Source organism: Mycteria americana, chromosome 13 (genome assembly GCF_035582795.1).
Source record: "Mycteria americana isolate JAX WOST 10 ecotype Jacksonville Zoo and Gardens chromosome 13, USCA_MyAme_1.0, whole genome shotgun sequence".
Taxonomy (NCBI): domain Eukaryota; kingdom Metazoa; phylum Chordata; class Aves; order Ciconiiformes; family Ciconiidae; genus Mycteria; species Mycteria americana.
The window spans coordinates 13,765,593-13,783,473 of NC_134377.1; the positions used below are offsets into that span (position 1 = coordinate 13,765,593).

General features: G+C 39.8%; 1 protein-coding gene across 1 annotated transcript in view; it reads right to left on the reverse strand.

The window, feature by feature from the left end:
- TMEM132D (transmembrane protein 132D) overlaps positions 1-17,881 on the reverse strand; it is a 277,426-nt gene that overhangs the window by 97,232 nt on the left and 162,313 nt on the right. Inside the window, exon 4 of the mRNA XM_075515941.1 lies at positions 5,332-5,515. Within this exon, the coding sequence (XP_075372056.1) occupies positions 5,332-5,515 (184 nt within the window). The remainder of the gene's footprint in view (positions 1-5,331; positions 5,516-17,881) is intronic.

Sequence of the window (17,881 nt, forward strand, 5' to 3'; positions counted from 1 at the left end):
CCTCACCACTATACCATTAATCAAGTTTCAAATCCCATCTTTTCTTCCTGTCCATTTCAGTTCTCTAATAATAAGGTTAATTTTTAGGTTGATGCCGACTAGATTATGAACGTACCTAAGAGCTGTCCCAGTGTATTCAGTAAGAAGGAAAGACAGGCGCTCCACGGACACATGGGCATAAAACTCACCAAGCCCCAGACCGGAGCTGCGTTTGATAAAGACTGAAGGGAGCCTGTCCTGCCAGTCCCTGGTCAGGTGAAACCTGCTAATTCAGCCCTAGTGCCAGGCAAGCTGTCCTGCCTGCCTGCAAGTCTGAGATCCTCTGGGCAGCCTCAAAATTGACTCCAAAATATTAATATCATGATTGGTATGAGGTAATCCAGGGCTACGCAACCACTGTTACCGTGACTCTGCAGTGCTCAAGGATTCTTGCTCTGGAAGGCAAAACTTTTCTGCTCTTTCCTAGTTGCACAGATCATACAAGGCAGTCTATTATAGCTGGCATTAAGATCAGTTCATCTGTAAGGGTTGGGGAATCTCTCGAGAAAGCAATCCAGATTCACGGACTTTTTATACGCAAGGGTGCTCATCATCCAACTACCTGGCTTCTTCATCAGCTTCATACGTCCTACCACCACCTGAAACATCTGGGCCACATCCATATCTTTAAACCTAGTAATGCCTTGAACATCAGGGCAACTACAGTTGTGTGAGCCAGGCTGACTCTAATATTGACTTGCTGATTTATAAATTTAAAACATGCATGTGGACAACAATGTATCAAAAATTGAAGGTCAGGAACCTGCAACCTTTTCAAGAAATTTCTGAGGGGACATTGAGCATCCTGCATATATTTTTTCTGTATTCTAGGAGAAAGTAAAGTTAACACAATATAATTTCTAGTCAAAGGATTACTCTAATAAGGGATTTTATCAGCCCTGGGACCAACATCTCCCCCTGAGACATGAAACAGGTGTTTTGCCCTGATTCCTTATCAGATTATTAAATACAGGGAGGGCACAGATAGAATAGGTTTAGGGCATGTACACAGGTAAGACAGGTGATTTACAGATTCAGAGTTGGTTCAGTTAAGAACCAGCCCAGGTATTTTGTTATTCGTGATTTTTATTATTATTTACAGAACAGATTTCAACTTATCCATTTACCAGCATGTCATATTTGCCCTCTGCCTTTCTCAGTAGGGATTATCGTGTATGTACACAGATGGCTACAGAGCTCGTTTGTCTCTCATCCTCACCTAATCATTAAGGTTCAACAAAAGGTGAACACCATAATTATGAAAGAGCTGACAGAATGTTTAAAAAGCAAAAATAATCAATAGCAGCAAATGTACAATTTGAATGATTAAACCTGTGCCATTTATCACGTAACAAAATGAGAGTGAAATAAAATAGGGAAGAAAAACCAGAAAGAAGTCAAATAGCAATTGGAAGCTGATTCTTTAGGATGCCAATAAAAAATAATGTCATATTCTAGAAGATTCAGGCATATTATTCTCACTGGCTGTCACACTACATTGCGGGTCCTCAACTCAAAAAACCTCAGCAGTTTAGCATGTTCAAGACAGTTAATGAACAAATGGACCATAGGCCTTTTTAATACCATATTTCAAAGGTCTTAAGAGGTGCTAGGGTTTCTGTCTCAAATGATACTCTATTACAGGTGAATGTTAAGAGAATGAGGTTTAAAGAGGATTAATATGTATGTTAGTTGACAACAAAGAACAACGTAGAAGGTTTTTGCTTCTTCACTATTTACTTGTGATTTTATTTTTTTTTTTAAGGGCCAAATTTTCAATAATTACCATGGAGTGATCCTCTGGCATTCCTTGCCCAGAATTCTCCACCCAGAATAAAGCACTCTTTGTTTCTATAATTCCTGTAGCGATCAACATGTTCTAAAGACCCCTCTTCTTCAGTTCCCTGGCCACACGCTACCTGGAGACACAGACCTTGCAGCGAGAAAGCTGGCAGGGAAATGGGGAGAGTTTTGAATAGTGCCCATGCGAGAAATGCACAAATTACAGTGGAAACTGTGCTGGTGAAGAACATTATACCATACAGATACCTACCTCTTCCAAGGGGTTTAGTGGATGTTTTAGTTTCTGTCAACAAGGCAAGACGTTGCTATGTGGCTATAAGAGCCACTGCAAAGCAATCATGGTAAAAGGCCAATAATTTTTTATAACCCTGGATAAACATCTTTGCCTGTATTTCATCAGGCTTAAGGGAAAGGATCATGCATTGCAAATATCCAAACAGGTGCTCGCATGTTCTGACAATGTTCTCGGATTAAATGTCTTCTCCCATGCTATTCCCATTCTGCTAACAAGGGCTGACTGGGGTCCCATGCACAGCTTACCAAGACGGGTTCTCTTACACTTCAAAATTAGAAAAGGTGTTATTAAAGTGTCAGAAATATCAGCCTTTATGGTACCCACACATCCATAAAATACACCCTACAGCTTTTCTCATCAATATCCTTGAGTGCTCTGCTGTGACTTGTGTTGTCGTTCCGTTATTGGTGTAGGGCCCTGCAGGGGTCTCAAAAGCTGGAATGGTAATATGCCATAGCAAAAAAAAAAAAAAAAAAAAAAAAAAGGCACTGGAGAAAGGTAAGGCGAGTGCAGCAAATGTCCTAATACCTTTAGCAGAAGGTAGGCATTTCCAGTGTGTCCTGACGCTGATACATACATTTAAGTCTTTCCACTGCAGCATTTTGTAGCTCAAAAAAAGAAAACAGGAAGCTCTAAATAGGCCAGTCTGCTGCTTTGCAGTTTACAAATCCACAACAGCTAGCAGAAAAGACTACAGAAAACAAAGATGGTGCAGAGGTGGCATGTGCTAGTCTATCAAAAAACCAAAGCTCCGCCTAAAGTTAAAGTAGTAAAATTGTTCTTTTGAAAAATTAACCTGTAATTGAAATATTCAACAGCATTTCTGTTTGGTGCTTCTAAACATGAAATTAGATGTTCTGCTAAGAAGCCCAGCAAAACTAACCCAAATTAACCCCAGTCTCCAGAAACAGAGAAATAATATAACACTTTGTTTTCATTGTGGTTCTTCCTAAATGAAAGAGTAGAATTTATTTATTTTTGTATTTTAAAGTTGTAAATTACAAACTGGCTTTGCTAAGATCACAGTGAAATCTGAAGTACCAGACTAATCTAAGTTACGCGTCTTGAAAGGTCTGCACCTGAATCATCATTTCCTAAGCACAAAGTGAAGTACTACAAAGATTTGGAGATTTGAGATACCCCAGAGTTTCTTCCCTGACACTCCAGTTAATGCAAAGAAGGTTAAAACTATTCCCAGTCCGTCAGTATTTAGGCGACCCCTGCCATTTATCTTTGCTTTCTCTCTTATCCATTATCCCAACAGCTCTTGCCTTGTAAAATGCCACCTACTGATAACTTTATAGACTTCACGTGACCTTTAAGCACAGAATTTTGTGCTTCTGGAAAATGGGCTTTTTTTCCATCTTTTAATGGAAATGAAGAGAGCGAGTTGATTTGTAGCAACTGCCAGGAGAACCTATCTTTGTTCTTATGAACTATTTTTTGCCACTATATCTCTTGATACTAAAAGCGATCATGGGCATGTATGAGAAGAATTAGTGTTTTCTGCAACCATTGGAACCACTAGAAAAGAAATCTATTATCTTTTCATTAAGGGATGGAGTGAATAAAACCCCCCACATCTCAGATTATGTAAATCAGACCACCTCTACAGCTTTAACCCTCAATACTCCAGAACCTGTGTGACTGCACATCAGGATCCTGGCTGCAGACCTGTGTTGTGGTGTAGCCCCAGCTGGCGATCAAGCACCACCCAGCCACTCGCTCACTCCCTCCCCCGGTGGGATGGGGGAGAGAATCAGAAGAGAAAAAATAAGAAAACTCGTGGGTTGAGATAAGAACAGTTTAGGAATTGAAATAATATAAAATAAAATAAAAATAATAAATTGTAATGAAAAGGAAAACAATGAGAGAGAGAGAGAAAGAGAAAACCCAAAAACCCCAAGTGCTGCAGTCACTTGCCACCTGCTGACCAATGCCCAGCCCGTCCCTGAGCAGCCATTGCTGCCCCCCAACCACCTCCCCCCCAGTTTCTATACTGGGCATGACGCCCTATGGTATGGAATAGCCCTGTGGGCAGTTGGGGTCAGCTCTGCTGGCTGTGCCCCCTCCCAGCTGCTTGTGCACCCGGCAGAGCAGGGGAAGCTGGAAAGTCCTTGCCCAGTGTAAGCACTGCTCAGCAACAACTAAACCATCAGCGTGTTATCAACATTATTCTCATGCTAAATCCAAACCACAGCACCATACCAGCTACTAGGAAGAAAATTAACTCTATGCCAGCCAAAACCAGGACATAGCCACTATCAGTTCTGTGAATCTGGAAGTGCAGAGAACACCTTCAGCCTTCAATAATGGCATAATTAACTGGCTAGCACTAGGAAAACATCCAGGTTACATTTTTTTAAATGCTCTGAGATTGATTTTTGTTTTTCCCTCAGTGCTAAATAATGTGTCACTATTTTCTAACAGATTGTCTAAGAATAAAAATGGGGCACAGCCAGACCTTAGACAAGTATACTTCAGCCCTAACAATGAAGAAATGTGAAGGGGAGAGAAGAGGAAACACACAAAATTTGCATTTGCACTTGGAATTTGGGTATCTAACAGGTTTTTTAGGTAAGACCAAGGCTAAAGAATCAGGTATTTTTCAAGCCCTATAGTTTGCACTGTGATGATGAGGCAACCCATGTGAATGCATTTATGTAGAACGGACAGTTGGCTATGTACGGTATTTTGTGTTCCTCAGGTTATTAAAAATTACTCAGAAGTCACACCATGACTTTTATTTCTCTTCTCACTCTTAAATGAATATGGAGTCAGAATTCAAAAACTGAAAAAAATTGTGATTCAGGAAGTCCTTAAACACTAGACCAAATGTAAGAGTACTTGAGATTCCAGTGAGACATATACCACACTGAACCAAGTGTCCAAGCATACCACTACATGCAACAACAATACTGAGTTCTGACTACTGGAAATGCCATGAACTCAGCTTCTGCCTCCAAGTCAGTGTATTGGTCAAAGAGAGCATGACCGAGCCTTCCATGGGAAGCTATGGTTTCCCCTCATGGGGTTTCACCGTTGAATGAAGCAACTTCAGAAGTTAGTATCTGTTTCTCAAGGTGCGGAAACTTTCTGTCCCCCCACCCCTTCCAACAGATCATTTGTGTCTGTCAGACACTAGAGTTGTAAAGCAATACTAAAAACTTGCAGAATGCCAGACAAGTTCTTACCATAGCCAAAGGGAGAACTCCTACCAGGTCCTTCTGGCTTACGTAGATCTTGGAGATTCCTAGATCAGATGTTGTATCTCCAGGATATTCTACCTGCCATGTGATGAGCTGGGTCCCAGGTAAGTCAGTTAGGTCTTCAATTTCAAAATCAATCTGCATGATTTCAGAGGAAGGACCATCCGCACTGCAAGAAAGAAACAGAAAGGTTCTGTTCACATGACTGATAAGCCAGCAATATAATTGCTTTTATATTAATAAAACATTGGATTAAAGCTCTTCCAAAGAGAGGATTTGGTGGGATGATGGATTTAATAATGAATTAATCATTTGCACTTGTCTTAAGATTTCGGGGTATTTCCCATACATTCAAGTGGCTTTGTAACACTGTGACACGGATCACTAAGGACCGCTCCATTTTACAGGTGGAGGAACAAAAAAAAAAAAAAAAAAAAAAAATCAAGGTAAAGCTAAGGCTAAAGCTACAGCCTAAAAATCCTGACTTGGAGGCTCTCTGTTTAACAAGTACATTGTATTTCCTCCCTGTTAAAGCAGCACATGAGCAAATCTAAAGCGAATCACTCCTTGAAATGGGAAACCACTGCATTAAGAGCATTTTCTGCTTTTTAAAAAGGGAGGCATGGAACAGAGGTCAAAGCTCAGGATGGGGTCCATGAAGCAGGGCAGCAGGGAGCAGAGGATTGGAAAAGTTGGAATTAATTTTTGGCTATACTGCTACCTTGCCGCGAATGTCTGTCTGAAGCTCCTTCTGTCCTTTGCTAAACTAGGAATTACAGATAATTTAGCTTGTTGCAGGAGAGGAGAGTTACAAAACTGCATTATTTAATATTGGCCAACCCTGCCAGGATCCTTGAGTAAAAAAAACACTAGAAAAGAACAAAGAGTTACTAGATGTGATTCTGCAGGATACTCTGGCAACACTGGGGTTACTGATACCTTATCAATGCTACTTTGTCTTTACATGCTCTCCTTCCTAAGGTTACATGGGTCATATAAGTGAATACCATAAAGCAGAAATGTAAAGAGGGAAAACTGGAAAGGGGCTCATTGGTGCAATTCGTGCAAAGCTTGTTATAAAATCAGGTACTGTACAGAAAGCAATGCAGTGAAGTTTCTATTGTGTGTCTTGGCAAGGTGAGCTCCATAGTCCGGTGGCATTTATAGAGACAAGAAAATACTCAATTTACTGTAAAGTTGTTGAGGAATGCAGAATTTCTTAGCAGTGCAGAAATACAGGGGATATTGAGAATGACAGTACTTTTACTTCTGAAGCACTGAAGGCTGAACAGATCTTCAGAGTTTGTGTGGAGGGGAAAGGAAAGACCAGAATTTCTTTCAGTGGGATAATACTCAAGGAGAGAAAGAACGGCAAGGCACTGAAGTGTTACAAGCCGCTTATGTCGGAGAGTGCAACTAGAAGAAAGAGGAAACATTTCAGCAACTGATCAGAGAATTGCAGAATGTGCCCAAAACCCAGCAAGTTTTCCCAGCTGATGTGGAAAAAAACCCTAAAACTAGGGCTATTTTTTGTGAAGACCAGTTATGACAACAGGCCTAGTTTGGGGTTCTTCCCAAAATACTCAGAGATTTTTATCATGTTGGCTAAATCCAATGCTTTATCCAAAGCTACTGCTTGAAGAGTTTAATCTGATAATCTTTAAGGTTCGGACTTTAATGGATGCATTGAGTTCTTGCTCTCCTGGATAGAATTTAAAAGGAGCCTCCGTGTTTCCAAAATGGAACACATTGTGTTCAATTTCTCATGTCTTCCTGTCAGGGAAAAAAAGAGCACAATTTCTAAACCAGCACTGACTGCAGTCTTATTCACGCTGACCTAGGTAGGATCAGAAAGCCGTTTTATGCAGCTGTGACTATTGAAGCTCAGTTACCTTAATTGTATGAGCAGGAATGGGCAATGCATTGCCTATAAATACTTGGCAGTGATCCTGTTTTGTACAGTATGTTCTAGCACAGTTTCTGTGTTTAAAGAACTAATTGAATCTTCACATAATGAACCTTGGTTTTGTGATTCTATTCCGGGTGCATTGCTTTATTATTGCATTGCTGTCTGCTACTGCCGATCGCCGGCTTTGCAGAACTGGTGCTCTCACCAGAAATGTGTCCTGTAACAGCAGCGAGGGACTGCTGCACGGGAGGGGACCGCAGGGCAGATTACCACGGAAAAACCAAATGATTGCCAAAAAAGGCAATCAGCTTAATCTTTTCCAGGAGAAAAGGAGAAAAGTGATTAGGATACAGGAAAACAAAGGAGGGAGAAAAAGATGGGGAGAGAGAAGTGGGGCATGGTCCTTATATTCTTGAACTACAGCTCCCATATGGCACAACTACAGTAACCCCAAAATAATGGAAATATTTTTAATTTCTCCTTCAAAGGAGGTATTTTAATGAAGCATTTCTTGTAGCAACCCGCACACACACTTTGCTACCAAATGCGATTTTGAGAGAAATTATTTGAACTAGTTCCTCTTAGAAATACTAAACACCTCCAAATGATAAGATTACAAAGCACCTCAAAAATCAATAAGAATCTCATTACTCTTACTAAAGGTGTATTAAAAAAAAAAGTGAAAGTATTGCACGATGTATGATCAGACGCAGGCTATCAGCACCAGGTCAGGAACTTCTGTTTAATTACTTTACTCATCACTTACTATGGTGATCCTTCCATGCGCAAGTCCCATGGATCTGCGTCCCCAGTTTACAGCCTTTCTAAGCAGTATTTAGCAACTGAAATCTTTCCATAGAGAAGTAAGTGAAAAAGTTACCCTTCAGAAAATACAGGTAAAAAACGTAAATGGAGAAATTTGGACAAATAGTATCCATTACCAGAGTTCAGTCACATAAAAATATTTGTGGTTTTTCTTTTAAAGTCAAGGCTGCTTGGTACAATGGGAATATTTCCGTTGGGTAGTCACCCATTGCTACTTGAAATGATGCCTAACAGCCTAATCCTCCTCAAGGTAGGCATACACTTTATGGTCACTGTAATGCAATAGCATGTTGGCAGCTTGTCTTTGCTAATGCTAAACCCATTATTGCTATCAGGAGTACAGCAACAGTGTTAGTTACAATACAGGAGGCCACAGGATTAGAAAGTTTAGGATGGACAAACCCAAAGGTTCACAACAGCAATCCAAGCTGAGTTGAAGAGTGGTCAAAGCGAAACAGTTCTTGGTGCTAATTTAAAGTCAAATCCTTCACGTGGGTTTTTGCTGTTTATAGTTGAGAGTTAAACTGTAACGGAGCTCAGTGTGGTGCCAATAAACTCTCCTCGTGAACAGAGCCCCGTTGAGCTGTGGGCCACGTAGACACATTTTTAAAGGGTCTCAGCCCAATCTGAAGACAAGGAAGACAGAATAAAAAGAAAACCTCATTGGAATGGAATAGTCTGGTCCTTCCTCCTGTCAGCCAGGACAGCACAGGCACGTTTGTACTATATTTCTTAATCTGCCTTTAATTTCCTGTCTAACAAAAGATCAAGCAGCTCTGACAAATTAAGAACAATGGGAAACTCTGCCCTGTCTCTAGGGGAGTATTTCCTACCTCCACAGAGCCAGTCTGCACCTGCTTCTTCTGACACATCCCTGACCGAGGGAAATACTTTTTCTTTAAAATCTCTCTTCTGCCCTTTTGGCCTGGGAGTCCTTTTAAATCCGAGAGGCTGGTGTCAAGGCTCTCGGCCAACTGCTAACACCTGTGCCGTTGTGTCAAGTTTCTTTAGAGAAAGAACCAGCCGCCCTTCTGGGTCTCGAGGGAGGGTATGCCCTGCAGGACACGATTATTCAAGAAGAGACCCTGTAGATCCAAGAATAGCTACTGGATGACGGCAGCGTTAGTCAATTCAAGTATCCCATTCTCGATTTCACTAGCTTGGTATCAGCTTTGATCTTTATATAATGCTCACAAAACAAGATTTGTTCTGAACCTACTAAAACAACCAGGCATGTAATGTTTCTTATAATACAACGTATAAAGTTTTATCACTGTCTTTAGAAGGCTATAATGGACACAAGAAGCCTAAAGCCATGAATATGCTAAATAAGATGTATCATAGGAATGTTAATGAAAGAGCCTTGGGGAGGAGAGAGAAAGAAAGGAGGTAATCTTTATTTGTTTCTACCTCCACACACGTACCTAGGTCTCCAGCACATCTCTGGCGGAGTATCGAAAGAGTCTGTGGCCAGAAATGCTGCACAGGCCAAGCTGAGAGGTGGAACAGCAGCGCTCAGAAAAGGAAGAAATGTTTCCAGGGATAACTGGAAAAACTTTCTAGCATGAGAGAGGAGAGACAGCAGCACAGCTGACCCCATGAGACCTGAGGGAGTTTGTGAAAACCATTATCCTCATTTTACAGGAGAGAAAATTAAACTGAAAATTACTTTCCCATAAAAAAAGGGATAAGATGATTTATATACCACAAAGTATATAAGATGATTTAGACACACAAAGTGGTGTATAACCGCTATTTCAGAAATAAAGTGATTTAAAAATCTTTGGGTAAAAGTAAGATAATATGCTGTGTTGTCATACCAGATAAAAACACCATGCTAGCTATTTCCAGCTCTATCAGTTGGGCTGCAAAAAGGTTTTAAGGCTTGCTGTCAACCGTCCTGCCACTGCACAGAGCCAGCAGCGGCAAGATGTGTTAAATATAACGTCTTCCTTGTGTGGTAGGAAATAATATAGAACAATATATTATTGTTCTATATAATGAACAATATTATGAACAATATTATATTGTTCTATATTTATTCCACATCTATAAGGTGTAGAATAAAGGCATAAGAAAGAACAGTGCAAACAAAACACTGCCATTTAGTAACTGAACTCCACAGTTTTCCAAAACAATTCATTTCTGATATAGTTTTTTTGAAAAGCTTTTTCTATGGCATTTTCTTCAGAATTTAAACAATTTCACTAAAAGCAGTTTTGCAAACCTTTTTTGCCCATCCCTTTTGGAATTGCAAGCCATTACTCCTAATATTATCACTAAAGGGTACTTGTTTCCTAACCAAACAGGAGGAGGTCAAAAGGACTTCAAAGGACCTCTAGAGAATCAGCCTTTCCTTTGGTATATTTGCTTTTTTGTACCTCCTTCCCTTCTGCTTAATAATCTCTCTCCAACCCTAGAGCTCCACTATAGCGCACAAGCATTACACTTCTCCTTCTCTACAGAAGCATATCCCTAGCAGTGCCAGAAGTCTGTGGACTTTATCCATTTTGCAATGCTACTGAGAGCATGCAACTGAGTAACATATTGTCTTCCCACCTAGACAGATTTTGGGTGGGGAAAAATGGAAGAGGAAACGAGACGAAATTAAGAAAAAAAAAAAAAATCACAGAGAAAAAGAAAAATAACCTGTTACAGAAGGATGTGAGAGATAGAAAAGTAGAAAACAAACTTCTGTGAAACGCAAATAAAGGAGAATGATAGAAAAATAAACAAGGAGGCTTGGAGTGCGTAGATGCTTTGGGAGAAACACCTCAAAAATCCAGATGAACGGGCAACGGAGCTAGTGTAGACAATAGCCAACACCAGAAAACACAGTTTCAAACTTCCTTCACAGTTGAGTCAGTCTTTCCACCTATACTTAAAGTAGTCAGAAAGGATCCTGATAATCCTTTAGTTTATCTTTACCAAGTAAAGATTGCCTGTCTAGTGTTTGCTGAATTCTTAACAAATACCCACAACTCTGGTTTCAGGAAAGAGCATAATTTTATTGGGGGGTGTGGGGGGGTTGTTTTAAAAAGCCTTTGCTTGAGAGTCAAACTGTTGTGGCAGGGGACACATTTGCATTCCTCTCCGTATTTGCCAGAGAGATAGAGATCACATCTCTTCTGCATAAACAGGTACTTGCAATGCAATAAACTACTTCTGCTTGGCATGTTTGATAGCATCCTAGAAATTACGTGTATAGGATGCGTAAGTAAAAAATGTGGGATCACCGACAAGGAGACCATAATACTGACATCTGAGGAATAAAAAGCACAGAATGAGAAAGGAACGCGATGTGTTATGGTAGGCTAATTTATTTTGGCTTTTCTTTGGTGCTCGTCACCACACAATAAGCCATTGCTTTGGAAATGCTGATAACTTCTTCCAATTCAGCCAGAGGCGATTTAAAAAATCCCTCTGCAAGAGATGATGATGGGTGTAAACTTCACATCCACATTTAACCTCTTTTTTATGTGTTTTTTGTGTATTTTATTTTTAACTTCAGCAATCGAAACATGCTACCTTTAGGTTTCCTGTGCAGGTCTACCCTAAAACAATGCACAGAAACACGTCTGCTTCAGGCAAGATTTGAACTCTTCAATACAATGTGGGAAGACAAAGCTGAGAAAAGCGTTCCACTACTGATGTGCAATCTTTGGAAGCTTTACGTCTCCGGGTTGGGGTTCTTCTACCAGTCTCACGTGTACAAAAACCATAAGCCAAACCCTTCAAAATAATCTTACAGGCAAAGATATTCTTCATTTTAATGAATCTGATTGTCTTTTCCTTCTGTTTTCTGAGCCAGAGTGCAATCAAATGAATATTTTCTAGCTTTTTCAGAAAAGCTTTTATACAGTATAAAAATTGCAGAATTTTAGTGAACTATCTTATTCCTACAACTAGGATTTAAGGTAAAAATAAAATATTACAAGATTTGACATTAAACATAACAAGTTAACAGCATGATATTGCCTTTCACCAGCTGAGGAGCTGGCTCGACTCCAGAATGTGAGCTCAACATATCCAACGCTTGATCTCCGAAATCCGTTCGGTAGGTATGAATACAGCTGGCAAGGCTAGCAGGATTTCCAACCCTCCTTTGCAACTGAAAATAAAATGCCTGAGTTCATCCAAAAAGTTAGAATTTTATTAAAACAAAACCAAACAATATGGTGCAATACCTGCACCGTATGTCACCAGCAAACTAGTATATACATGATAGACGCATCAGTCCCTGGTCCTAGTCTAAACAAATACCAAAAAGGAAGAAATGTTTTAGACAGGAAAGTGAGGCATGCAGCCTGGGGCTCTGACCTTCCCAAGGTCAGAGAGGGTATTCTAAAAAACCAGTATCGGTAGAACCTAGCCTACTGCATTACAGCAAAGATCATTATTCACCATTGATATATCAAGATAAGGTGATACACACAGCAGTACATTAAAATTTAATTTTATTCATTGTCATCTTACTATTAAAAATTCAGTGATGGGTAGGCTGAAAAGTCATTTTTCTTCAGGAATCAGTGTATGAAGTGAACCAACTAGCCAAAAAAAAAAAAAAAATCACAAAAAAATGAGTCTGCTAATCATGTAATAAAGTTATTTAAAAAAATTGATCCATCTCTCTGGAGCATGACATCAGCAGTGCTGGTTGAGAAATATTTGCTGAATTATTTATTTGACTTTTTTTTTTTTTGCTGTTTTCAAGTAAATAATTCACTATACAATTTTCCAGCTGTTGATAGCACTTTTCCCAAATAACTCAAACCATTCAAAAGTGGGTAGAAATTAGCAAACCTTTTAATATGATATGAATTTAAAACATAATTTCCCACCAAGCCAGCATTTCAGTTCAGAACCATAATTCTGAGCATCTCTTGACATAGTAAATCCAGTGATCATTTACCACACTATGGTAAGGGGATGGTAAATCAACATTGACTTTACTACATCCAGTCTAATAATCATTCGATAAATTATTCAACACAGCAGTCAGTAAACATCAAGTACTTTTGAAGTAGCCCAATCATGAGGCAACAGCAGAAAACCCGCAGTTACTGTGCAGGTGGGATTGAATTGCAGGACTAAGAAAACAGTTTTACTGACAGTACGAAGTCTAATAAAACACTGCAAATACATTGTCAGTCTGGGTTTCTCCACCTGCTGTTTTTTATTGTCCTCAGCATAAAAATAACAATAAATATAACATAACTCACATAGAAGTGTGATAAAACTGCAAAACAGCAAACCAAGCATACAGCCACAAATGATATTAATTGGTAAAGTTTCTGCAGGATCCAGCTAAGGCTCAGACTACGCTGTACGAGACAACTGCAGAAAGCGATGACTGTTGTCTTAACTGACAAAAGCAAAACATAGGAGGAAGATAACATAATAGTCATTTTACAGGTAGGAAAACCAAGTGTAAAGGCCCCATTAAGTAACACTTCAGAACGCACGGAACTGCTGCGTCGACTCCATGTCCTTGGTTTGCCAGGACTGGCAGCGCTATAGGAATTTAACTCTTACCTCATGACCCCCAGACCTAAGCCTTTAGATCAACGCCAGTCTTGAGTGTTCCTAAAAAAAAGCCTTAGATATTTCATCCACTTTACAATTTCCCAGACTGCTAACACTGTCACTAATACTTCACTACCACTGTCTCCTGAAAATGAAAGAAACCTTTTGCTGACCAGGAGGAGTTGCACAAACATAACGCCAATCAGCAGGGAATGAGATGCAGTATTTTCATACTAAAAAATTACAGGGCCAGTGCTGCAAATATTTGCTATTGAGTAATCCCAGCGTACCAAATCACGACATCAAGCACTGTGCTCAGTACACTATCCTGCAGCAAAATTCCTTCCTCATCCTACAAATATTTATCCACCTAAAACCCCTTATATACATGAACAGCAAATTTATACTTCTGCATAAACATATGTGGGATTAGACTTGCTGAATTCAGGTTAAGTCTTTTTTAGTAATTACTTATCCCTGAAAGGCAACCATATAGACCAAGTTATCTGCGTATGTGCTATATAGGAAAGCTTCCTATTAGGAAGCTTTATTTAGGAAGCTTCCTATTAGCTTTATTTAGGGAGCTTCCTATATAGGAAGCTTTTTTTTTCCTATATAGGAAAGCTTCCTACAAGTTCCAGAATTTTGTTTAACAAAGGCAAGGGCTTTGTTCCCGTGATGACCACACGCAAGTCCAAGGGGAATCTTTGGCTCACGTGGATGCACGTGCCCATGCAGGAAGCATGACCTAGTATTGACCTAGCTCAATACTCTGTTGCACAACGAGCCCGATTACGGCTAGGCAGAATTGAGTTGAACAAGGAGATAACCCAGTCATTCCCTCTGATCCTGTGAGATTCACCCTTCTGCAAAAGGGAACATGCAGAATATGTATAAACAGCCTTAATTCTGTCTCCTACAGAGTGCCTGTCACAGGGTCTACATTTTCCAGGCCGTGATCATAGTCCCGGGTAGAAGCAATTGAAGGGGCTATGAGGTGCTGAAGAGTAAAAATCTTACTCCCCTAACTCCACCTGTTATTTCCTTTCATGATTGCATGCTCTTGCTCATCTTCTGCAATACACACCTAAGAAATCTTTTATATAAACTTATCATGGCTGCCATTGATACAGCGCTTATTTTTATTTTTCCTAGCTGATGTAATACATTTGAAAGGTTCAAGCAAGGAATCGCCAGCCTGAACATGTTGAGAAACTGGTCTAAAAGGTACTTCTAGAGTGAGTCTCCTCGAGAAGTGATACTTTATGAGACTAAGTTACTATTTTTGCATTCACATCAAAGATGCAGCATTTTGCTGCTTTATGATCCATGCTTCAGACATCAGCTGCTCTCCTTGATGCCCATCTTGGTCGTTTAGCTTTGGAATCCAAAATGATTTTAAAATTATCTCCCCTACTCACTTTTTAAAAATTTAATTGTAGTCTTAAATCCAGAGTGGAAGATCCAGTATCTTAGCACGTAGCTCCATTCATGTCTCCAAGGTGAGATCTATAACAATCCTTTTTTATGCCTTGCTTATTAGTGTCCACACTGGTTCAACAAATGCAATTATCTATAAAAGCAGCATTACATTTCAGCAGACTCAAGGCCTCAATATATTTCAAAATTAGTGGCTTCTTTGGAGAGATCTGCCAAGGCATATCCAATATATGAGATTAGTATCCTCAACTATAGGACCTTCCTCTGCCGTGAACTATTCAGAAAGTATTTCTGCTGAACTTATACATCTTGCAATAGTGCAAAGTTCTTTTCAACTAAAAGAAAAATTGATGTTTTCATTACACAAATGTTCAGTATCTACCAAGTCTACAATTAAAAAAGACATGCTTTCCAGCTTCCTTAATACTAAAATAAAAGAAGCTTCCAGAATATCTTTTCTTTCTTATTTTTAAGCAATAACATGAAAAATAAACTGAAGAGAGAATATATACATTGCCTCTCCTCTTCCCCCCCCAGCTTTTTGAAAGAGCTTTAGGCTGAAATATATTTTTACATCACAAAATTGTAGGATAATCTTGGTTGGAAGAAACCTCTGACAGCCATCTGGTCAAACGCCTTTCTCAGCGCAGGGCCAATTTCAGTGTTGGATTAAGTTTGTATGGTTTACATTTTCTCACATGGTTTTCCAAAGAGGCATATTATTTAGAGTCCTTTTTGTGACCTTATGGAAATTGTGGGATAGCCTGAGCGCTTAGACCTGCACTTCATACATTAGCACCCATGTGTAAGTGGCACAGGCAGGTGTAAGAACTGAGTCTTCTCTTCCATCAGCTCTTAAAGGTTTGAAACTTGGCCATGACCAAGTAACTAGAAGTCATCTTGATGTCTGTTAGGCTTCTGTTCTCTTCCACCACAAGTAATTTTACAAACTATTCTGTCCAAGTTTAATTGAAAGACGGTGTTAATATGCAACGATAAGAAAGCTCCTTTCACAAACAAATTCTTATGGTGAAAATAATGGATCTGGAGGCATGCTGAGAAAGGCGATATCAAGAGACCACATTTACTAAAACCTGAAAATTAGATAACACCATGCTCTGCCAGGCTATTTCCAAGACTGTCTGTCCTACAGCAAAACAGTATCTGATCACCAGCACTAAACGGAAAACTGCCACCTCTGCTTTTCATCCATTCACCTTCACAATCCGATTTGCTAGCTGCACAGCACTTGTGAGCTTCGGCACAACCAAGCTCCTTAAAATGCAGCATCTATTTCATCAATGTCATTAGTATCTGCTGTACTATAAGGGGAAACGAGACCCTCATGGAAAAAAGCATACAATACAGGAAAGGGCCTACAAAACTGATTAATAATGTAAATATTAAAAGTGTAGTATATATAACTATTACATATCCCAATATATAACTATTTTGGGAACTATATGGACATACAGAAGCCATGTTGTTCTCTACCGATTTTTATCAATTGAAGATGACTAAGTGCATATGCAAATATTGATCTCTGTTTTGTATATTATACATGTTAAAGTTGGCAGTATGGAACAGATATCTCAGGGCATACACTGCAGTATGTACATTTGTTTTGCTTTATCAACATATTTCAACCTTGCCCTGGTAGGCTAAGAGCTATGCTCACTAAAATATGTTGGCCGTAACGATCAAGATACAGTACCCCCTTACAGTACCCCTGCCCTGCTCCAGCTATGGTACAGTTTTAGTATTTGAGCAGATGTCTCCCCTCTGTACACCCTGGGATCATCTGATAGCCATGATGAAATCATGCAGACAGGATGATGATACAGGTCTGCAGTTGAGTCCTAGGCCCTGTCAAATCAAATCATAGTTTTTGATGTACTTGTGACATTAAAAATTGTGTGAGTTCAAAAGCTCGCGGAACTCATGTTCTCATTAGCATGAACTGTTCCATTAAGTCAAGCAGTGTCATCGTTTTGGGTCTCATTGCATCCAGTGTTGACGCACCTGACTTTTCACCACTTTGAGCCTGAGGCTGTGTGCACCTGAGCTCAGAAGGATTGGTGAGATATAAGGGGAGATGTATGCCCTGGCAATCCTTGGATGCTCTCTGAGAAATTACAATGAAGAAAATAGTAAGGGCAAGTTATGATTGTGGCTATTATGCTGCAGAGAATTATCCAATAGAAGATGTACTGAGACCAGCAAACTATCCCCAGGGTAGATAACAGCAACAATTTGCACTGATTTATGGGAGTGCCTCAGTCACCACCCTTTGGTGAGGTCTACCTTTTCTATCTGACCATCAGCAATTGCTTATCAAGCCATCCTAATCTGATTTATGCAAATGGTCCAGGAGCTGCTAAAGCAAACACAAAGACCAACTGTCCATAGGAAAGCTATGATCATTCATTCTAGATGAAAAAAATTCAGCACAGGAAAGGCGGCAGAGCTGCATTTATGTGCTGGTCTGGACAGGAAGAGACCTTGGTCCATATGGATGGATCCCCCTGCTACTGCAACCACCACATCATATAACGTCTTCATAAACTTATCAAGTTCCATTTTAAAAGCACTTAGGGATTTTAAATCCCTATTCCCCTGAAAGGCTCTTCCAGAACCTGATTATTCAAACAGTTAAAGCAGCCAGAGGAGCCGTTCTGGCTGGAAGGGAAGCCTTGTATGAGCTATTGCTCAGAGCGACTGGACCATAGCACACTCCAGACATTGAAATGGATAGTATGGCCAAATGCAGCTCCACTTCCTACAACAAGTGCTCATAGCAAAACATTAAAAAACTCTGCAGACCTGCTGGAAACA